The sequence below is a fragment of the Xiphophorus maculatus genome, chromosome 16 (assembly GCF_002775205.1).
Source record: "Xiphophorus maculatus strain JP 163 A chromosome 16, X_maculatus-5.0-male, whole genome shotgun sequence".
NCBI lineage: Eukaryota > Metazoa > Chordata > Actinopteri > Cyprinodontiformes > Poeciliidae > Xiphophorus > Xiphophorus maculatus.
The window spans coordinates 13,048,327-13,072,659 of record NC_036458.1 but is presented as its reverse complement, the minus strand read 5'-3'; the positions used below and the strand labels follow the sequence as shown (position 1 = coordinate 13,072,659).

The window sequence follows — 24,333 nt, the reverse complement described above, 5'->3', positions numbered from 1 at the left end:
GTTACGCTATAATACTATGTACACCGCCAAGTAGGACGGTAAAAAAATCTTAAATCCAGCAGCTTTTTTATTATTTTGTACATGAAGGAGCCATACTGCATGTTGAGTTTTGGGCTTGTGAGAAAGAGAAGTTGTAATTGAACCTCTAGGGGGCAACACACCTGATTTTTAACTCAGAAAATCAGTCTACCAATCACAAACAAAGGTATCATCATATGTTTCTCCTAAATCTTTTATAAACATAGTGCAGTCCAACCTCTACTGGTAATCATTATGGTACTTGAATTGAAACAATTGCAAGATAATAGCAATAAAAAGCAACCATGACTGATTTAGGTCTAAAGTAATATTTTAAATTCAAAGACTTGTTTCCTCTTACTGTCCAGTAGTAACATTACCATTTTGGATGGTAAGGAGTCACTGGAACACAATACTAAAGACAGATTGTGAAAATACCAGTGGAGACATATAAAAAAAAACAATCAGTAATTATATTCAGTAAATTTTTCTATTGTTTATTTAAAAATGTATTCATTATTTTTACATGCTATTTTGAATAAAATGTAAAGTAAAAATGGTATTCTTTTCAAAGTCTATACAGCAGGGATCAAGATCTGGGTGTAAAGTTTTTCATAAATAAATAAATACATAAAAATGTATATTATTTAGTTTTTGCTAGTGTATATATTCTTGATCAAACAAAGCATCTCCAACTTTTAAAAATCTTTATGTAAGTTACTATGCAAACAGTCAGATTTTTGTCACTAAATCATTATGTTACTCGATTTGAAAGTCAAAATTAATCATTTGCCACAATCAATTACTCTGGCAGTGAAGCTGACCTGGTAACAGATTACATTTTCCCCTCCATCCCATATCTTCTACATACAGGATTCTAGCCTTCAAATATCTGCAGAAATGTAGAGAATTAGACTTTCATTTAAAACAAACAAAAAAAGGAAATAGTCTGAACATTTCTTTCAATTTTAAGACTCCGATCTCGATTCAGTGGCCTACAAAATCCATCCATCCATCCATCCATCCATCCATCCATCCATCCATCCATCCATCCATCCATCCATCCATCCATCCATCCATCCATCCATCCATCCGTCCATCCGTCCATCCGTCCATCCGTCCATCCGTCCATCCCTCCATCCGTCCGTCCGTCCGTCCGTTGCTGTATCTTCCATTTTTAGAGAACTCTTGTATCTATACCTATGACTGAAAAATTAATTCTTGCAAAATATGCATGAGAAATATGTAGGAACCCTTTAGAAGGTCTTGTTTAAAGAGGACAAACAAAAAGTGTCTCAGACATTGAAGCACTAAATAGGAGTTTTTTTGTCTCCTAAATACGCTCAAATCTGCTACAGGCTGAAAAGCTTAATATGTCTGATCCCTCTAGACATGTTTTAGTAGAACTCTGCCTTTCAGCAAAGCTCCATTAAATAGAAGATCCCTAATAATGTGCAATGGAGGGTTAAAGGATGAACGTGCACTGATCTCAGTGTGCTGTCGTTGGGCCACACAGCAAAAAAAGATGGGAATGTCTTTATTTAAATGTGTTCTTTCAACAGACCAACAATGGCATGAAGTTAATGTGACTGTGGTTTGCTGCAAAATGTGTAGAGAAAGCAGCAGAATGACGAGACCTGTAATGTGTCGCTTTGGCCCTGAAACCAAATTCAGTGTGGCATAATGGGACAGAAAGCTTTAGATGGGAAAAACAAACCAACAGGAAGGGAGAGCAAAATATCTAGTCCTCTCTACCTCTCTCTGTCTTGGTCTCCTGGAAAGATAAAGGGTTAAAGACATCTTCATTTGCTTTCATTATATGCAACTGGATGATGGCTAACAGTAAGTCATCAGGGACCATTAATAGTTAATAGAGGACTATCTCCTAGTTGCAGAAATTTCCTCATTCTAATAATGGAAAAGGTGATAACTAGTTTAATAATACCTCAGTGCTACACTGACACCAAGTCATATTTCTTTTCTTGTGTTTTTGCAAAGCTACAGTAACAGTCATCTCTACCATGAGTAAATATTTCACCAACAAACAGAAGAATGAAAACTCCTTCGTCCAATGACGGTGAGGGTTGAGTTCTGATGTGAGCGTTGAAATATAGGTGAACTATGAGCACAGCCCAGTCAGGAGAAGAGTCAGAATGTGTTCTTCATTTCGTAAAAGCCCTATTTAAAATGCATTTGAGACTCCTCTGCATATTAAAATGGAAATGACAAGCTGTTTTACATTTCTAGAGAGAGACAGTCACGACCGTGGGCAGTGGGCAGTCTGTCCGTGGTTCTGCCTGAGTGAATCACCCCTACAGGTGAGATGTGCAGGGGTCAGACCGGCAACAATCTCCCCAACAGATAAAAGACTCATGTGTAAAAAGCTCTTCCTCATTTTCTGCCATGAACATCCATGACCAAAACATATTTGATGATTCACCAAGGACTCATCATCTTGTTTTGTTATTTTATGTTTTGCAAATGGCGGCTCATTTTCACTGGTAGGTGGTGGTGATATGCTTTCATCTGTCCTAAACTTTACTCCTCAGCAGATGTGTTTTTTTGCATGAAGGGACCAAACAGCATCTAACCGATGCTGTTTGCTGCTTTATGATAACCTTGTTGATCACAAGAGGCTTTGACATTTTGCACCATGCATCTGATGTGCGTTGTTGCACCTTTCAAGCCATCTATTTTATTATCGCTAACAGGGTAAACTTGTGTGACCTCAATGAGTCCCATGTGGCCAAAGTTTGCCTGAAGGATTTGAGGGACCACTGCTGGTAGTGTGGACTCAAGAGGAGATGCAGATGGGCTTTCCATTTTTGTCATACTGGTACACCAACATCTTGATGCAGTGAGAGTTGGCTGGTGAAATCCAAGGGCTGCTTGTGATGGAGAAGTTGTGACTGGCGTAAAATGGCTTCGGCTGCTTCCGGCAGTGGATGAGGGCTCGGAGCATGTTGGTCGCCATGGCCCGGAAACGCTTGCTGATGAAGCAGTACAGGAAGAAGTTGACGCCAGTGTTGAGCAACGCAAGCATGTTTGCCACGTCGGTGAGCACGTGGAGCAGGCGGCCGGCGCTTTGTGAGGTGGGTGGTGGAGAGTAGAAGTGGTAGAGGATCAATAAGGTGCGCGGAGCCCACAGAATGGCAAAAACAGAGGTGATGGCGAGGAGAATAGCGGTGGTCTTGCCGGTGGAATAGCCCCGCAACCTGAAGCAGTTGCGGCGCTTTCGCAGCTTCCGCACGATGCCGGTATTGAGCGAGAAGAAGACGGTGCAGGGAAGGAGGTAGACGGTGGCGCAGTGAGCCCAAACCAGGACATGCTCGGCCACTGTTCTTCTGCTGCTTTCTCCTCCACCTCCTCCTCCTTCATCGCTTTTGCCCACCCCAGGTAGACTGTGCCAGAACTCAGGCCACCAGTAATAGGGTGCCGCGGATAGCAAACAGCCGACGTACACAGCAAATATCACCTTGCGTGTTCGAGCGGGGTAGGACACTGTGTGGTAGCGAAGTGGGTGGCAAACAGCGATATAGCGGTCGATGGTGAGAGGCACTGTTATCCAGATGGAGGTGTGGATTGAGGAGAACTCCAGAACCTGCACTGCGTTGTTTATGGATGGAGGGAGGAAGGAAGCCAAGATGAAATCCTCCAGGATGAAGTCAACAAACACAATGAGGAGCAGAACAAGGATGTCAGCAGCAGCCAGAGCCAGGAGATAGTTGTAGGAGGACTTCTGACGACGCAGCACCAGCTGGGACAGGATAACCACAGTCAGGATGTTAGCTAGGAGTGGTGAGTAAGAGGGTGATTGAAGGAATTGGGAAAATGGTGGTGTAGGTAGAAAAGAAATGGGCATAGGTTAGGGCAGGGAGGGAAACAGAGAGATTGATTGTTAGTGGACTCTGGTGATTGTAACAGCCAGCAGTAAACAACATAAAAATGTAGGAGCAGCTAACGGCGACAGAAATGCTGAAGACATTCATTGCAAATACTGACACAAGTTGCACAAAACAAAAGCATGCAAGCAATTTTAATTTGAACAAGATAAAAAAATATTCTGCGAAGCTAAAAGTGAGCCAACCCTATCTGTCTTTGTTCCTCCTATTTGTTTCTTCACTTCATTGACACCTGCTGGGTAATTCCAGGGGCAACTGCCTCTCCCTTTGGCCAAATTCTTATCTCCAATCAGGAGTAAAGTCACAACACAGTGACAAGGGCAACATGCAGCCTCACAGTCTTGGCTCTACTGTCTGCCGTCCATTCGCCAGTGATTTAGCTTCTGAAATGAAGCTCAAAGTCTGCCTCACCTGGATGGTTTCCCCAGAAATGATCATTAAACATTCTCACTGATGCTGACAAAGATCTTTGGCCAATTTGCATCTACCTTGCATTCATAGGTCAGAAAGTGCTGGTAAATTGAGGGTTTTTGAAATTATAATAAATGATAATGTAAAAAGAAAAATCAGAAAACACTTGGGAAGCCTTACATTTTTCATAAAATAGGATAAATAATACAATTGATCAGAGGAACACCCCCACATTTATTCACACTTAAAATGTTTAAATCCCACACAGGTATGTCATATTATGAGTGTCATTAGAGTAACCTTTACTAAGTATTTTGAAAGCAACTTATTCCTTATACTTAAATATTTTGCTTCGACAGTGTAATCCTGACTGTGGAAGTGAAAATGAACACCATTGTGACAGCAATAGAGCTGTTTGAAGCCTTACGAAAGAAAATTGTAGCAGTTTAATAGTCTATTATTAGATAAGGGACTTAAGTGGGTCTCAAAACAATTTGAAAAAATGGAGGGCATTAAAAACAATTGCCAGCATGTCCAGGGCGGGCAGTACACATGAGTTTCCCCTCAAAGCTGGCTGTAAGAAACCTCCAAGTCTGTGTAAAGAAGATCCTAAATGAAAATGTGACAACATCTGTGAAAAATTAAAGCCAAGTAGAGCTTGACCCAACAGCATAAAGATGACCCAAAACAAAGCAGTAAATCCAACGACGACAGACTCAAGTACTGGGCTGAGTTTTGAGATGATCAACCTTTTGAAACAAGGTATACATGTATATCTCTTGAAAATGAGATCTAGATCTCAACGGGGTTTACCTGATTAAATAAAGGAATATATATACATGTATATATGTACCGATGTCAGAGATTGTGAAGTCACTACAATTTCAAGGCATTAGACGTAGGTATGACGAACAATCAAATTTCTTTTAAGCCATTTTTGATTTATACAGCACTTTCATAACAACTGAGGGTAACCTAGTAATTTAATTGTGCTATAAATGGCTTATTGCCTCTTAAGTGCAATTCACTTCCTTCCATAATTTTAGTGAAAGGGTATAGCCATTTTGTGGGCTTTATAAAGAATTTCAAAATATTACAATTTTGGATTATTTTCTCTTCACAAACATTTACAAACAAATTAATAAATACCTCAAAAGGATAACTTGTAGTTCAGTTACCCAACTAACAAAAACACAGTACTGTACCTATCCTTTTTCAGTGAATAAGATGCATATTTCAGTGCAACCTGTTGGCACCGTGTCAAGTCATGTCTAGTGTGTTACCTCAAACAGAGACACTTCTGACATCCTACTGCAGCTTCGGAGACATTAATCCACTTAGCAGCCATCACTGTACATGCAAGCTTGTGTGATCGTGTCCCTGTCTGCAATAATGCATCTGGGATTGGATTAAATATGGCAGCTTGGAGTCTGGGAGATCACACTTCACAGCCTCAGCCACTATCCAGTGATTACAAATTACAAAGATGGCTCTGGATAATGATTAAAGATGTGCTTGCAAGGCTGGGAGATTGTGCAGCAGAGTGCGCACACATCAGCAAATGTTGGACTCTGAACATGTACACACAAACAAATCGTCAGAGATGAGCCAATTCATTAGGGTCTGATCTATCAATAACCATAAATGACATGCCGAAGCTGTTTGGAAGATTTAGCACACCAATACATAAAGGGCTACTCTCCAGCTTGGTTAATATCCAGAATATCCAGAAAAAGATATGGAAAATCATCTTTAGGACTGAGAGTTTTCTGGAAGACTTGAGGGTTTTTTTCATAAATGTTGCTGTAGTCTATGATGTATACTGCTATTAAAAATAAGTATTTTGGTTATGTTTTTGTGGTTTCTAACAGATGTATTAACATGATTGCACTCCACATTTGATTTGGAAAGTAATTAGGTCTATTTCACACATAATTCTTTCAGAAAAATATTGAATTAAGTTTTTGTTTGGAGATTGGCAGCTTTTATTCTGATGTTATGTCCAATACTAGTCCTTGGTCATAATTTATTTTGCAGTGGGTGCACAATTAAAGATAAAAGACATGAAGAACAAAAGAAGAAATGTTAAAACTTCAGTAATTATTGGAAAAGTCAAATTTCATGCTCCAGGTACTTGCTGGCTTTTTGTCCTGTTTTGACTCAAGAGAAAAAAACTGAAATTCAGATGGAGGACCTCTTGTTCTCATGGGCTGTGTCTGTCCACTTTTCGTTTGCAGAACACATTTTACATATCTTCTTTCTGGTTAAGACCATTTTACAAGATCATACATCAACCGGCTCCCTCTGCATCAAAACATGAATAAATTAGGCATGATTTAAACCTTTTCCACAGTTTTCTGCATTTAAAATGCCATCATCCTTTGTGACTTGACAGCACTTTGCCACAGGGACGGCAAAGCAAGAAGAAGAAAAAAAAGTTTAATCATAATTGCATTGATTACTTCCTTCCTATCAGATTTGATAATAACATCGAATCCTTTGGATGACTAATCAAATAAAATAGTTGTTCTGATGCAACAAAGGACTCAATATGCTATATGATGGGTCATTAGGGATTTTTGGTGTCTCATCAACATATTTGATTTTATGTAAAGAGTCATTGTTGGTTGCTGTGTAACAAAACTCGATCCAATATCCTCAAAGCTAATAGGATGACTTCATCCGTGTAATTTTGCATTAATTTTATATTAAACGGCTTTGAACAGCTCTTGTCACATCCACACACCTCAATGTGACAGTCCAACACAAAGCAGAACATAATTGTGGAAGAAAAATGATGCATGTTTTTATTAGTTTTTAGAAATTATAAAATTATTGCTTGGTATTTGTATTCACACCCCTTTTCTCTGACAACCATCGCATAAAATTAAACAGGGCCCACGTGTGTTCGTTAGTCTCGGTGGAAATCCAACAGTTCTGGGAAGACTTCAAGGGTTTGTTTGAGAACATTAATGAACAAACAGCATTAATATCAGTAAACACAGCAGATAGAGCAAGGAGAAAGTTGTGGAGACCATAGTTACATTATAAAACAGTAACCAAAACATTCAACACCTTGGAAAACTGGTTAGTCCTTTGTCTGAAAGCAGAAAGAGAATATCAACTGCAAGCCTACATGACCATCCACCCAAACCTACAGACTGGGTGAACAAAGCATCAATCAAAACAGCTGCTAAGAGTGCCACAGGTCATTTGGGAGAATATATTGACAGGAAAACTAGGTGTGCACTCCACAAATCTGGCCTGTAGAGAGGAATGCCAAAAAGAAAGCATGTTGCTGTAAGATGTTGCATTTTCAGTTTGCCACAAGTCACAAAGAGGATGCAGCAAACATGTGGAAAAAGGTGCTCTGGTCATATGCAACCTGAAATCAAAACGCTGTGTATTTACTGAACAAACCATCTCAGTGAAACATGGTAACAGTCAGTGGTCAGGGGTAATAGGAAATGAATGGACGTAGAAATCCTGGAAGAAAACCTTTTAGTCAGTAAAGTCTTGAGATTGGAGCAGAGGACAAAGACCCTGAACATACAGCGGAGTTACAATATGATGGCGTGGGTCCAAGACTGTTCACCCATTAAAAAGTGAAAGCCCAGAAAAAAAATCCAATTAAACAGATGCCCATGGGCAATCTCCATCTCCATCCAATCTGACAGAGCTTGACATGTTTGCTCCAGATTTGCTGCTGTCATTGCAGCAAAAGCTGGTTCAATAAAGTATCGACTCTGAAGGGATGAATACCAAAACCACTCACACCTTCCAAATTTTTATTTATGTAGCTACAATTTTGTGCTAATTTGGGTTTGTTCACCGTAAATTTCAAATCCTCTCTCTATAATATCTCCATCTATCAGAGCACTTGCAGCTGAAGTGACATAAAATGGGGAAATGTGAGATATTTACTGTCCCTGCCTGCACGTTATTCTGTTTGGGCTGCAGCAGGGGCCCTCTACAGATGAACAAAAGGGATCTCTCGTGAGCTTGACATTTTCCATTTAGCTGCAGCCGCCCTGCAACGGGGTTGCCCATCCATTTCAATTGATTCTGGCCTTTTTTTTTTTTTTTTTTAACGTTGTCTTTGTGGATCTGCTTGGCATTTAGCAGGGATGTTGGCGCAGAGGCCAGGTTTGTCTCAGCGGGGAAAGCCGAGGCGCTACACACAAATCAGACTCACAGATTGATGAATCCAAAGTTTCACCTTCTTTGTTTAGTTTAAAAACAATACAAAAAAACAAAGCATCTCCAACTGAGAGGAAAAATAAAACACAGGCTTTATCAGACCTCATTTTGCTTTTGATTGTGCATTTGTCAAGGTGGGAGTTTGTGTCTCCTCTCCCCCTGCTGCTCTATATTATAAGGACATCCACGGCCATTGACGTTGTGTATCAGGAAGAGAAAAGACACAGCGTGCTTCCTGATGCGTGTAACGAGGCTGACTCATCCCGTCATTAGAGGCGGGCTGTCGACATATGACCCTGAACCGTTTAATCCAGAAAAACCAACGTTAAAAACATGAGTGACATGAGTGACTGAGGCTTGCTCATGGGTCTCGTATCAAACACAGAAAAGAAGAAAGAAATCATTTGGAGCAATTTGCAGCTTGACAGCATGACTGGATGCTATGAAGAGCAAAGAAGGGCAAAGGAGGATGAGAAGAAAACCTTGTTCTGTTGAAGGTCGCAAAGTTAAGAAGAGAACAGGTGAAGAGGGAATGAGAGGTAGGATTATAAGTACTAAAGAAGACAAAAAGAGAGGTGGAGAGGAAAACTGTCGGGGCAAAAGAAGGGAGGCGAAAGACACAGAGAGGAGGTGAATATCAAAGCTGGCTTCAAAGGTCACAGGCACTTTGTTCCTGATGACAACCATTTCCCTTTTGTCTTCTCTTAAGTGTCAGAGCGGACATAAAGCGGGGGAATCTATTAAATCCTCAGAGCAAAACCAGGGGCACGTCCTCAGTGCAAACCCATTGAAAAGCTTTCATTCAGTGTTTAAACTCTGATTTATATGCTTTCATTGCATGGAAATGGAGTGATATCAGTGCAGAATATTTTAATCTGAAGATAAGTTTAACATGTGGGCTGAGTGGTGACGGGGTAGCACAAAAAAGGGAGGAGAAATGGGGAGCAGAGATTTGTGTTGAAGCAGGAAATTGAAGAATATTTTACAGACTGGGAGAGAAAAAGAAGCTGCTGCATCAAAGTACTGATGCAGGATTCTGCCTGCTCACCTCAGCACCTATTCATTTAAGAACAGTCACACTTCTGGATCAAGGGGATGCTTAAGACTTGGAAACAAAAAGTGCTTGCAGGAACTGTTTAAAAATCCTGAAAACAGCAGACCTTGACTGAGACATTAAGGAATGATCCAATGCTGAATCAACAAATCAAGGGAGTACAAAAACTGCAAACGACAGTCAGATGAGAAAGTGGCTGGAGAGAAATACGGATAATTCAGAAACATTTAGAGAAATGTCACTAAAAAAACAGGTTATAAATAATAAAACGGGATGTGATATTAATACTCCAACAAGGAAAAAAAGTTAAACCAAAAGAAATGAAAATATTCAAACGAAATAAGTCTAAAAATAAGTATGGACATGAAGTTTTTGTACAATACTATAAAAGATAAAATCAGAACCAACACTATTAGTATTGTTCAAACTACCTGTTTGATATGCATGGAAAGTGCCAGCTAAGTGATTTTTATGGGCTCTAAATCAAATGTAAGTTCAATTTTTCAATAATTTAATCCAAACAAAAAATAAATTACAGGTGAAGCAGTGCAGATAAAACAGAGACTCGAGGTAAAGTCAGAATTAAATAAATATAGATTGACTGAAAAGAGGAACGCGAATGACTTCATAAGCTCCAGATCTCTGTTATCATCCTCACATTGCTACTGCTGTGAAAACCAACAAACAAATACAGAGGTTTAGCTTGGTGCGTTTCCAGCAGCTGTGACAGAGTTTTCTGTGTCAGCTGGCCAAACAAAGTCGGCTCTGTCACAGCAGATCTCTGATTTATTGCCTCAAACACTTCCCTTGTCGGTTTTTTCCCCTCGCCAGCTCTCCATCCTCTCCTTGCAGTCCTATATTTTTCTAAACCACTGTTTCCAAGTTCAACCTACCTAATTTATTCATTTGCAATGCTCAATCTGTTATTGCTCCCCCTTTTTATCTCGACTATCTCAACCAATTTCAAACCCTGCTTTGAGAGTGATAGGATCTATTAACAAGACACCATCCTGCTCCAGATGCCCCGTCACGGGTGCAGATTGATGGATCGATAGTTCAAACTGAAAATCGATGGAGCCCATCTCTTCATTAAGTAACGGCTGACACTTGGCCCGCACCACGGCGCGGAAGAAGAAGCGGTTGTTGGCGCTGACGACTCCCGACCTTTTCCCCTTGAACGGGTGGATAAGTGGGCGTGGGAGGAGATGTTGTCCAGATTGCTCAGACACCAGTCACCCTTTGGAGGAGTCACCAGAGCGGTGACAACTGTGCAGGATCGGATCACTTTTTGTGCAATTAGTTGGAGAAATGTTCACTTTAGCAGAGCTGGTTGTTTTTACTACATTTCACAGCCTGGTTCTTTAAATTGGGGAGACACTCGCAGCTGTAAAAAGATACAAATCCGGCATGTAGGTGGCATGACTGCATGGAAGAAGCAAAGGAGACACAATTTGATTGCCTGAATGTTTCAGTGACATCAGACTTGTTTAAAGGAGTGAAATCGTTAGGCTGCTGTGTGAAAAAGTAAACCACCTCAGCAGCAGGACACTGGAAACAGAATAATGAGCATCAAGTGTGTAATTTAAAAGAAATGAAAGAACTCAGATTTAGAAGGACAGAGCACATCTTTCAGAAACCGATTTCCTTTTTTATATTAGTCTGTCGCTCATCCAGGTTTAACACCTTCTCTCCTCCTACGTGCGGCTGTAGGAGGAGAAATAATAGCTGAAATAATCTCCCTCCACACCAGAGCACCCATGCACCTTTTAAACCTCTTTCCCTTGACCCTTTTATGACTCTTACCCGCACTCTTCCAGAAATTATTTTACCTAATATCACAGTTTTGTTTGCTCCCTAAATTACACATTGAATGACTAGGTACATTAACACTGTCAGTTTTACAAAAAGATAGTTTTTGTAATAGTATAACAGTCAGATTTAAGACCTTTAAGTTATCGAGTGGAATACAGAAATGCACTAAAACATTGTCTGTTCATCATAACCACCTTATATTCTGCTTGATTAGTGACTGGTTCCTTAAAAATAAGAAAATACAATATTTTTCCAGTCAGTTTGACGTACTGTAAGTCTGATTTCAGTAGCTGGATATTACGGCGGTTAAGCAAATCTAGCCTCTTAGGGTTAAGGGTATTTATTTAGTTCCTGATCTCTCATCCTGTAATGCAGGGAGACAAACAGCATGTGTTGCTTAGCCTGTATCTTAATTAGTCAGTGCAGTAACGTCTAAACTCATATTAGAACCTGGTCTGGGTCCATTCTAACACAGACAGAACACAATACTGTGCTTGTTTGCTTCAAGTTCAGCACAGATAGAAGAACAACTTTATTGTTTTATAAGGGAAATTTTACAACTTTGCATGTCATCGCTTCTATTTTGAATAAGGGCAGATTTATATAATTGCATGTCATGACTGGATTAATTATCATTACGGTGTTTCGAATGGAGTCAGACAAAGCCAAAAGATGTAACAAGCTATTCAAAAGGAAACTGAATTTTCTTGATGCAAATTTGGGGTTTTGCACAATAAATGCGTGCGTCTGATGTGCTTGAATATAAAATTTCAATCATCAGTGGACAGTGTGCACGTCTCAAAGAATATTGAGTAATAGGAAGGCAGAGAAGTAGCAGTTTAATTAGCCTTTCAACTATTTGCACATCTTAGGGTTCAGGTAAAGAACTACGTCATTAGGAATTTACAAATGGAGCCTGCTGTTTAGCAATGCTAACAGCGCTAACATAAGATGGTAAAGAAAAGGTAAAACATTCTTAGTGTCTTTTTAAAAATAAATATTAGCCTCTCAGTCCCTCTGCTACTTCTACAAAGAATGAGAGCAAAAGAGCTAAAAATCTATTTTGAATGCTGCTCTTATATTATCTTCATAATTTAGCTCCTTAAATAATTTTACAGGTGAAAATTTTACATTCACCTTAAAAAGTAACATTATAAATTACAAAAAGTTTCAGTTACATTTTTCATTGTGCCACTTTGACAAAAAAAAATCAATTTATTTTGTACATCACTCATCTCTACCAGGGGTGTTAATAAACGTTGGAGGAGTTATTATTGCTGAAACTGCCTGGCACATTTTTCATTTATTTATTTCCCTTTTTAAATGAGTTTGGCGATAAAACTTCCAGAAGCACACTGTGTGCAGAAATGTCCAACCACATACCGAGACAGGGACTTCCTCAGACTCTTTTCGTGTCCCATAGAGTTGCTCATCAGCTAATGATTTCCTCCTGCACACAGCGTACTTTAGCACCCAACGTTTTAAGACACGGCGTACAATCCACGGAGCAGGCCTCACATCTACAATCGCAACATGTTAACGACAGCTTCATTACGCCGTTTGTCCTGCCTGCGCATGTCTCCACTGTCTCCAGTAGCTTGGTGTAGCGTGTAGAGACACAAACAGAAAGCTCAAGTTAGCAATTAATTAAAAACGTGGCAATTAGTTTCAGCTCTGTCATCTCAGCCGCTCTCAGTGCTCTGAGGTGCTACTTCTGCTAGATCTCTCTGCCTATTAGCACTCTGATCCCTCTACTAACACCAATGTTCTTCTCCTCTGTGCCCTTTTCTTCCCTTCTTTCCAGCCTTTAATTTTCAACATTTCCTACTTTATAATTTCCTCAGGTCGAACTGATTTATTTTGTTCCATGACTTGAGATGTATTATCCCTCTCTCATCGCTTTCTTACCTCAAATCTCCACTTCTGATGTGACCCCTGCCTGCCCCGCAGCATGCAGCTTTGAGTCAGTGTTTGGATGCATAAGGGACCCCATTTAGCTGATGAAAAATCTGAATCATAGTTTCCTGTCAATAAAAAGGTTTTATTGCATGTGTGTTTGTAGGTCATGCTGCTGCTACTCGCGCATGCTGCTCCCATGAAACATTCATGATTCAGCTTGAGTGGAATAAGCTGTGTCATAATGATTGAACAAGTCACTGCTGCAAAATATCAGCTTGCTGCACTTAACTTAGCCATCAATTCAGGCACCTTATTGTTGTACTCCCTCACTCTCCCCTGGTTACTCTTACTAGGTGATTAAATAAACAGCCTTGGTTGCATTTCTAAAGGCAACCCAGCAGCGGAATCAAAAGAAATGACAGCGAGGCAAATTGCTGGCGGCTGACTTAAATAATTAGGCAGGATTTGATCAGAAAGCAAGACTTATTTTTACAAGACAGCAAATCTCTGGGGCAACTGCAGTCTTGGCTCACAAAAGCGCTGGTCTTTGCATTGCAGATTTATTTCCAACCGAAACGGCTTACGCTCGTGATAGCATCTCATTTTCAATCTTTATCAAGGGAAAGCAATCAGATCTAAGGGAGATTTGCTAATCTGCAGCAATGGGCTGAGAGAGACATCAAAACCTGTTGAGTAAAATTGTAAATACTGGGTAAGTTGCAGAAGTAATCAAGCTCCTTGAAATGTTTGACTTTTCTCATATTATAACAAGAAACTGCAATACATTTCACTGGGGTTTTGTGCACAAGACCAATAAAAGCTGTTTACTGGTAATAATTGGTTCATAACTGTGGCATGCATTTGTAATTTCCCTCCAACAATATCCATCCTCCCATCAACTCCAATCAGTCTCTCTGCCCCTGCTGAAGAAATGCCTCCCCAAAGCAAGATGCTCCCACCACCATGTTTAAATATGGGGGTGGTCAATGCCAGGTGATTAGTTGGGTGAGCTTTCTGGCACACATAGGGTTTTGCATGTAGGTCAAAAAGTTTTATTTGGGGCTGACTAGAGCACCTTTGGTCACATTTCCTCCTTGGCTTCTCACGGTTTTCCTTCAACAACGTTTTCCTTCCTGCTGCTCTTAGATAATAGCTAGATGTGTAGAGTGCACAATCAATGGTTGTCGCGTTGTTAAATTCGCCCTGCTGTTCTGCAGATCTATGTAGCTCCTCCAGAGTCACCACAGGCCTCTTCTGTTGTTAATTTAGTCTTGACAGGTTAGCTTTGCCATAATCTTTCCATTCTATCAACGCAGATGATTGCACTGAATTTGATGTAATGTTAGAGTAAATGCAACTTGATAGAAATTCCCACCACACAAATACTTAAAAACATGCAACGTTTTCATTTTCACTTTGTGTTGGTTGATCACATACATTCCCAATAAAATATGCATAAGTTTCTCCTAGCAGCATGAGAAGTAAATATCAGAAAGCGCTCAGGAAATAAGTTTTGTTTAATCATAGATTTCTAATGTCTTGGTGTTTTTAAGTAGACTGGATGTGTATATTGGAAGGTTTTTGACATCTAAACCCTGACCTCCAGTCAGACATCAGCAAATTTAATCTTTAGTCTGACCTCTATTTTTTTTTTTTTTTTGCCGTCTGTGTCCCTGTCTCTGTTTCGCACATGCACAGACGTCGTTTTGCCTCCCTGTGTGAGAGCAGGTCATTGCTCATGAATTACGCAGTGGGACAGAGGCAGTAAATGAGTCTGACAGCGATGGTGAATGGACTAATCATTCAACAGTGAGGACAGATGTGTTATCAAATCGACTCCCTGGAGAAAAAGCCATGCAGCACACACCTGTCCTGGAGGTCAAGCCAGTAAGATTACTCACAACTTCTCCAGCAACTACTTGTACCTATTTACACCTCAACTGACGTTCAGAAAAAAAAAAAGACAGTAGTGGTGGAATCTAAAGGGGGAGAAAAAACAACAGGCACAAGTAGAAACAAATACACATAAAGCATATGCATGCATGACAGTAACAAGGTCAGAGTGACAAATCAACAGCGTGTGTGTGCAGCGGTGCACACCAGTCTTACTCAGTCGTGCAAACAAGTGCACAACAAATCGAAATGCAAAGCGTAACTCTGGGAGAGAGCAGCAATGCAGGCGGCAAAGCAGACTTTCTTACCAGGCAGGCCGAGACAGAGCAGGACGCTGTAGTAGATAACAGGCAGGGGTCCGAGAGGGCATCCCCCGGTGCTTCTATTGTGGTGGGACACAGGGAAGATGTGGCTGTGCTCCATGCCTTCTTTCCGTCCTTGTCCTCTTCCTCAGCTGAGCTCAGTGTCAAGAAGTCTAGCCAAAAGGATCAAACCATCGCCGGTTCAGACGAGAAGCTGTTCTGTCCTTGGGTGCCAATGAGCATGAGTGTGTGAATAGTGGGTGCAGAGTGTTATGAGAAGGAGGGAAAACCGGCGGGAGATGGAGGAGGAGGAGGAGGAGTAGGAGGAGGCAGAGACGAGACTCGAGGAAGAGGCGAGAAATGATGTGTGTTAGTAGGTGATGGAGAGGAGGGCGGCAGGCAGACGGAGGCTCGAGGAGGTGAGTGTGAAGGTAGAAGAGGTGAGGGAAGGATGCTGCATGAGTGTGAGAGCTGGAGGGGGAATGGGAGCGACAGGAGACAGCACAGCAGGAGGAGGAGAACGAGAGACGAGGAGGGAGGGAGGGAGGGAGTGAGGGATGAAAAGGGCAGAGAGGGAGAGAAAGAGAGGAGGTTGCAGGTGGGAGGTGGAGGAGGGAGACAGAGAGATAATAAAACTGACAGGAAGACAGATGTGATGGATGAAAGGAGATAAAAGGAGGGTTAAGTTGACTGTGGAAGAGGACAGAGCTGTTGGCTGTCTGTCAGTCAATCGTTTTATTGGTGGGTGAAATTCTGCACTTTTTAACAATTCAGAAACATCACAGCTTCCTTCACACATGTACATACGCCTCTTTGTTTAACATAAACATGCAGAAAACATACATGTGATCAGGGAGGTGGCTGCCATGCAATATGAACAGGCTGAACCATGAGCTGACCATGAAAATGAAACATTTAAAAAACATTAAATCTGTGGGTCTTTTTTTTTCTTTTTGGACTCTGTAGCAGGGACAGGCAGTATGTGTTCTTACTCCCCAAACTCAACGACAGCACACTGCCATCAATATCTTCAAGAATTTTACTTAGCCGGAATCACTGGGGAATTTCACACAAAGGAAAGAAATAGCAGGCAGCACTGTTTATTCCTATTCTTCAGATAAAATAATTTAATTATTTTAATTATCTGGAAATAATTATCTGGAAAAAAAACAAACAAACAAACAAAAAAACCTAATACCTAAAACAGCAGGAGAGGAATTTGTATGCAGTGGCTTCCAAGACTATTCACAACCCATACATTTTTCATTTTCTGTCCCCTTGCAGCCACAAAATGCATTTTATTGGGATTTTATATGATTGCCAACAGTAAATAGTGAACGACCTCATAGCAGAAGAAAAAATATAGACTGGCTGTGTATTTTGTTTTTACAAATAAGATCTGCAAATATTGCATAAAAAGCTACTCAGGCGCCATTTTTCTTATACATCTTAGTAAAATTGAGCATGATCGGTTGCTTTCAGAGTCCAATTGTGTGTCATTTTTATTTCAATTTAAATCCAGCTGTTCTGGGAAGGCCTCGGGGGGTTGTAAAAGAACATTAGTGGATAAACTGCATCATGAAGACCGAGGAACACAGACGACAGGTCAGAGAGGAAGTAGAAGAGAAGTTCAAAGCTATAAAATTCCAAGCTTTGACCTTCTCATCAAGCAATGTGTTATCTGCATTCATGAAAGAGTGGCGAAAAAAAGAAATAGCAGTTGAATGAAGGCCATGAGAAGTCCCATTTGAAGACTGACAACAGGTAAAATGCAGCATGTGGTGAAAAATTAAAATGGCATCCTGAATAGATGCCATCTTTCTTTAGCAGAGACAGGGGAGCTGGTCAGAGGGAACTGGAAGATGAATGGTGCTAAATACTGGTCTATACTTGAAGAAACTATGTTAAAGATGGGTTAGAACGGTGCAGTCAAAGTCCAGAGGTAAATCCAAATAAGAATCTATTGCATGATCATCTAAAAAATCTTAAGCTACTTAAGTGGGTAAGAATTTTGGTCTCCAGATAAACAAAAATGGTTCAGACATAGCCCAAATGTTTTTTTTATTTATTTATTTTAACAAAAATTGACCACACACACTTGGCACACTTTATAAATATGTATTCATTAAAAATGTTGAATATTTTTAGTTTTTTACACTTCCACAAACATGCAAATTATCTATCACCTAAAATCCCAGACAGCTTGTGATAGCATCATGAGGAAAGTATGAAAAAGTTCAAAAGGTTTGTTTTGAAAAAGAGTGCATGTAAATAGCACAAACAATCAGCACTTAAAAAACTGCGTGACGTGAATAATTTACATTTGGTGCCTTTACTTACCTTCTAATGAGAGAAAGCAGCAGTGCACATTCTTGAAGTTCACACCATGTAAATGCTAATTCTGAAACTGAACTACACTTTATTAAAACAGCTAATTAAATGAAGGCATTTTTACAGATTAGAAAATTTCTTTTTTCACCATTTGGTGCTTCAACAGCTATTCTCGTTGAGATTTGAACAGACTTTTCCCTACTGCTTAGGCTACTGTATGGCCATATAATATAATGTAACACATTTCTGTGTCAAATCAGAAAGAAACAGTGGGGACAGTAAAGGTCAAAATCCAACGGGGCTTTTTGTTCTTGTGGTCACAGGTCTAATGTAACCTCCTACAGCAATTACAGCAAATGTGTTGCTGAATGCAATCTGTTTCACAGGCAGACAATTTACTTGTCCTGAAGAGCAATGGTCACATTTGACTGCTGCAGTAAGAATCAGTACATAATGGTCTCAGGACCGTTTTGCTGCCGTTGATGTGCCACTGTGAAGTAAAATGTGTTTTTCTTGCCCCACTTATTCCCTTTTACAGCCTACACCAGTTTCAATCATGTCGTTGTGCAGACAAGTGAAAAAGATTTCATTTTGGGGTCATACACAGTTTATTTGAACTGATCTTTAGAATAGGTCACTGGGTTTGCAACTTGAAAAAGTGAGCAACAGTGAGCTTTCTGCAAAATATAGTTTCTATAAGGAGAAGCAAGTGCAGCAAAAACAGTTTTATTTTAGGTTTTATTTAAAGGTTTAGATATGGCATCTCAATAGTGAGTTATTTGAAACAGTGGGGGAAATAAGTATTTAACAAACTCTCAATTTTTCATGTTTCCTCACTCCCAAAGAATGAAGTGGTCTGTAGATTTCATTGTGGGTACACGTCAACTGCAAGAGACAGAATCTATTTTTTTTAAATCCATTAAATCAAATTGTATGATTTTTAAGAAATTGGTTTGCTGTCATGTATAAAAAAATTTGACCAAAATTCAGAGAAGAATTTGAGAAGTTCATGGTGAAAGGTTCAGTAAATAATAAATGAATAACAACTTATTGGTTAATGTCGAACCACTGCAAGACAAAAAATGAGGAAATGACAACGAATTACAGAAGTTGTCACATAAAGAACCATTTGGAAAAAAAAGTAAACCAGAGAGTTTAAATAGTGAGAGAGGTGGAAGTAATAAAGGAAGGAAACCAGTGGAGCTAATCAGAGGAAAGTAGAAGCAGCTGAGGGAGAGCACAGGCAGAGGAATGAGATGATGGAAAACTGCTGGACAGCCTGAGCACAGCTGAAAGATAAATTGAAGGAAGACTACTGAAACCTTAAATATAAATCTGAATGCGTAAAATAACAATAAGCCAATTAGGTAGCATACAATAAGTATGAAATTGGCCAGATTTAATTGAATAAACAATAAGGAAATTATGAAAACCAGAAACACAAATATTTAAACATCTATGGATAACTTTTTAGTCATCTATCAAACCGTAAGGATTCTGGCTTTCACAGCCCAAAATCCTCCTATCTTCCACTTATTACCTCCACTAATTGCTCCTGTTTGAACTTCTTACATGTGCGCTGTCTCTTTAAGTCCATGTGCTCTCCAAGGGGATAGAGGACTGGCTCCTTCTGTGACAACTTTTGTAGTGTTTGGGGATAAAGGATAATCTGTCTTTTTCAGATGGAGTCGAGTACCTGTTTAAATCTGAGAGAGAATTGAGGCTCAGTCACCTGTCCAGGCCGCTGTATTTCATTAGGGGGTTCAAAATGACCCAGATGGCCCAACTGCAACCTCAGCATCACTCCCTTTTGTTGAGTATTGCTGTCTCTGTGCCATCCTTCAGGCCCTGATAGTAGATCCTCCCAAACTTTCTTATCAGATCTTGTGACCTTCAGGTCATTTCCCACATTATATTGGATCTATGGTTCACAGGATGGCAATCAACCTGAATTGTATTCCCTGTTGGAATGGTCTTTGCTTTGCCTTTTTATGCAGAAGAAGGAACTTGTGTTCATTGTGTGGTTTTGTTGTGTACTTTCAGTACTCCATGTCTTGCATTGGGTTCTGATTTGTGTTGTAGTTGCTATTTTGGTTTAATAATCTATTCTTTCTTGGTTCCTTTATTGCTATCCACCATCTAAAGCCTGCTTGTCCCAGCTATCAGTGTCCCTGTTCATTATTCCTCCATGTTCATTCTGTGCCTGCCATATCTTCTTTTTCTTCTTCTCTATATTCATTTCTAGTTTGCCATTTGTCAGTCCCATTTATGCTTCCTGTGTTGTCATGTGTTATTTCCCCCTGCTGCCTCTGTTTAGACTTTTATATGTTTTGGGGCTTTATTTCACTGAACTCAAGCACTCTGTTTTCTTTGCAGCCAGTTGCTTACTTTCTCTTTCTTCTGGGTTCTTATTACTACACAACATTGCAGCTTTTTTCATGGATTCTGACTTAACTAAGCAGCAGTAACCAACTTTATAATTATGGGATGAGCATTAACAATTAAATGCTGTCTGTATTACTTGTCAGGAAGCAGTTCAGATTTTTGGAGTTTCAGTGTTATTTATGGTGCAATTTTATGGGAAATATGATAAGCAGTATCTCCACCTGTCCCTTAACTGTCATGCCCGAAATCTTTTGAAGTCCACTGTTCTGTAAAAAACATTTCTGTCACAGCTGGTGACTTTTGATGTTTTAGAAACTGCAGGAAACTTGAACCAGGACGTTGAAAGGGAAAACAGCAGTGATGTTAACATATTTTCTAAGTTATATTCAATTCCTTAAGACTTCATAATGTGTCAACTGGTAGTGTGTTGGTGACTGATAAACCTTAGCAATTTTAAATGCACTGCAAAGCCATCTAAAATTAAAAACTAAACAAATATGTCCTTCCTGTTTGAGTTTTCAATCTGCCACTTGTTAACTTCATTAAACTAATTACAAACTTAAACACAGTGGACCCAGTGTGGAACTCTGAGGTACCCCAACATTGATTTCAAACATTAATCATTATAAACATGCTGTTTTCTGTTTTCAGTGATTAACATGACAAATTAATTTTGGATAATGTGGCATAAAAACCTCTTGGTTGAATCTGTGACACCTTCAGCCAAATGAAACCCTCTCAGTTTGACTTTCACAGAACGGCTGTAGTTTTAGTGTACTGATGCTTCTAAAATGCATATTATATGAAAAAGGAGTATTCATAAATTGTTGAATTAAAGTTAGATTAAATGATTTCCAACATTTCTGTATTATTTTCCCCTCCCGCAACCATACCACATAACTAATTTATATGCCATGTAACTAATTTCTTTTTGCCAGTGCCTAGCACTTATTTCTTATTATATAATGATTTACAGTCCAGACAACCTTAGGCTTTCAGGATTTGCACAGAGTAGCTCTCAAAGCAGCCTTGGCAATGTGCACGGTCAAACACGTCCATTTAGAGCGCTGTCAGCTGAGTGTCTGCTCTCTATATGAGCCTCTTCAGCACAATCAGGGTCTACACTCCGTCTCCCCTGGGTCTAAAGCAGGGGTGGGCACTCCTGGTCCTCGAGGGCCGGTGTCCTGCAACTTTTAGATGCATCTCTACTTCAACACACCTGAGTCAAATAATGAGGTCGTTAGCAGGACTCTGGAGAACTTGACTGCACTTAGGAGGTGATTCAGCTGTTGGATTCAGGTGTGTTGGACCAGGGAGATTTCTAAGATTTGCAGGACACCGGCCCTCGAGGACCAGGATTGCCCACCCCTGGTCTAAAGAAACAGAGCTAGATTTTAATTTTCTCCTCCGTATATAATAAAAGTTGGGATGGGGCTGTGATAAGGACCTGAGGGCCGATGAGTTCAAACTGTTTTACACGGGGAAAGTGGAGTAAAAAGTTTGCTTTATGGAAGGAAATGTGTCACACTAGTGAAAAGCTTATCAAAAAAAGGAGAAATGTTCATCTTTACAGGTGTGGTGGTTATTTCATGACATCTTGATCCTTTATGAGCCTGCCGCTGTGTGAAATGAAGAATTGATTACAGAACCTGTCCAATAATGGATGGCCTGTTTCTGCCATGTGCTTCAGACATGGGACGCAGTGAGTGAAGGAGAGAGGAGGCACATGCTCCTAATCCTTTCTTCCTTCATGGGAACAAATGAGCTGCAAGGGACGTCGGATGGAGAGCACCACAATTATGTGTTAAATAAAATATGGCCAGATGACGTGAATTGATTACGGGGAAATGTGGAACAGAATAAAAAGTGATTCTTCAACTGTAAAAGACCCTTGAAGGGATGTGTATACTCGTTTTTTAGAGCATTTCCAGGCTGAAAGCTTCCCTTTGGTTGCCATGTATGAAGAAGGACACAGCATATAACACTAATCTACAAAAATGCATGTAAGGGGAGAAATTAACAGAAAAAAGGTTTCCATCAAGATTTTTTATGCATATTTTCAAATATTAGGGCAGCTATTATTTTTTCTGCTATTCACATGTGAGATTCGACCACCTGCTTACCACACAGTTCACTGCAGCTAGAGAGAATGAGATAGAGGAGGAGGAGGAGGAGGAGCACAATATTTTCTGGTGGAATTAGAATTTAACATCCACCTGGATGAGTTCAGTGGAAATAGCCTGGAGTTTGGTCTGCAGCTGCCAGACATCAGGCAGGGAAATTAAACTAAATGCATTTGTTGTTTTGAAAAGCTCAATAAAATCACTGGGAAAAAGCAGCAGTGGAGAAGAAGAGAATGAATAAGCAGCTTTACTGAATGTCACATTTATTGTAACTAAACTCTGGGATTTCTAATTAGGAAAAGAGAAAGAAGAGATCGGGCTCTTATTAAAATGTGTTCTGATGTTTATTTTTCTAAACATGCAGTCGAATTTGTATGTCCACAGCCTATAGTTGGTCACACAACCAGTAAAGAAAATCAAGGATGTCATGATGATGGATAAATCATCAATATTATCTAATTTCTTAGAGAACTATAATAAATATAGGAGATACTAAAATGATCAGTTATTGATGTTTGTTTTTTTTAATGCTAGAGAATCTATTTTACTTTTTTATCCCAGTATACTATACACAAAAAAGTAAACAGCACACATACTTTAAAGAAGAAACAGGGGTTGAAGTTCAAGAAAGAGATGTATCAAAACAGAGAGGAAACATGCTAGCATTAGCCTAGCACATTAGGAAACTGCATTTAAAATCATCATAAACAGGAGAGGGAGGTTTACTCAAGATCTATCTGTCAGGTCAGATATATATGTGTTAATTTAAATATGATAAAATTATGCCTGACTTAGTAGCATGTTTTCAGAACATTACCTTTGTGTGTTTTGCATGTTAAAACTGTACGGCAGAAACTCTACTTGGGTTAAATTACCTGTTGCTGTTAAGGAAAAACAACAAGAAGTGATTATTTGCTCTGAATGAAATGGAAATGGAACTGATTTTATTAACTTGGTATCAAACTGGGACTTGTTGTAAGCAAATACTTAACCTTGTGTAACCCAGATTGATACAAAGTAATCTGGACTGAGACGTCCATGCTGTAAATCACATGTACCAACAATACAGTTTTTCTTGATTGCTTTGACCTGCTTAAAGGAACTGAGATGCACTCACCTCTTGGAAACATGTTAACCCTTTCTCACTGGTTTGACACATTTTGCTCTCTCTTTTGCAGAACTGTTAACACAGAATGTCATAAAAGCAGGCAAAACTTAATTGCTTGATCTATGGTAGCTAAACAGAAATAATCAGTTCTTAATTATTAGAGGCTATCTAGATCAGTAGGGCTCTACTGTTTCACTCTACTTCCCTCAAATCTTCACTTAAAAATCAGTCTGCAGGCTTTAAAAGATGTCATGTATACAGTATGTTGTTCTTTACCAGTATGGATCCAGGGAAAACAAGACACAGTATCAATAGTGGAAATTTCTGTTACTGTAATAGAATTTTTTTCTACCCATCTTATTCTGTAAACAAAACTAATTTTGTGAATGTCAAGACTGAAGAAAATGGAACTGTCTCAGTAATTTCCACATTGTGGGAGAATAACAAGAGAAGCATGATTAATGACATAGCTTCCAGAAGGCAGGTTATTGCAGTGCATGTACATGCAGACCGTAATATAATAACCTGCATTAAGTGGTTTCTCCTAGCATTGTGCCTTCAAGTGCAATAGATTGAGCTCACGCTACAGTGTTTAGAGGATCACCCTGTAAAAAAAATGACCTTTTCCTTTCATTAGGTAGGAAAAAGAGGTCAAATTCTCATTCCATTCAATAATTCTGCAGTGAATTAGATTTGATTACAATACTTTTCTCCCTTAATATCATCATCCGACTCACCCAAGCTCTCTAGAGTTACATTATAGTACCGAAGATCTTTCAACAAAACCTGCTGTTATGTCTTGATACATAAAGGCAGACTCTTGTAAGTCGTAACTCAATAAATTTTACTAATTAAAGAAGCAGTTGTAAGAAGACAGAATGTGATTTTGTTAGAG

The 24,333-nt window shown here is 39.6% G+C and overlaps 1 protein-coding gene across 1 annotated transcript; it reads right to left on the bottom strand.

The window, feature by feature from the left end:
* Positions 1 to 1,142: 1,142 nt before the first annotated feature.
* gpr139 (G protein-coupled receptor 139) lies at positions 1,143 to 15,954 on the bottom strand. Its single transcript, XM_005808863.2, has 2 exons — positions 15,498 to 15,954; positions 1,143 to 3,807 (listed from the first exon to the last, which is right to left on the bottom strand). Exons 1-2 carry the CDS (start codon positions 15,610 to 15,612, stop codon positions 2,813 to 2,815), a joined length of 1,110 nt encoding a protein of 369 aa, XP_005808920.1. The 5' UTR covers positions 15,613 to 15,954; the 3' UTR covers positions 1,143 to 2,812.
* Positions 15,955 to 24,333: the final 8,379 nt, after the last annotated feature.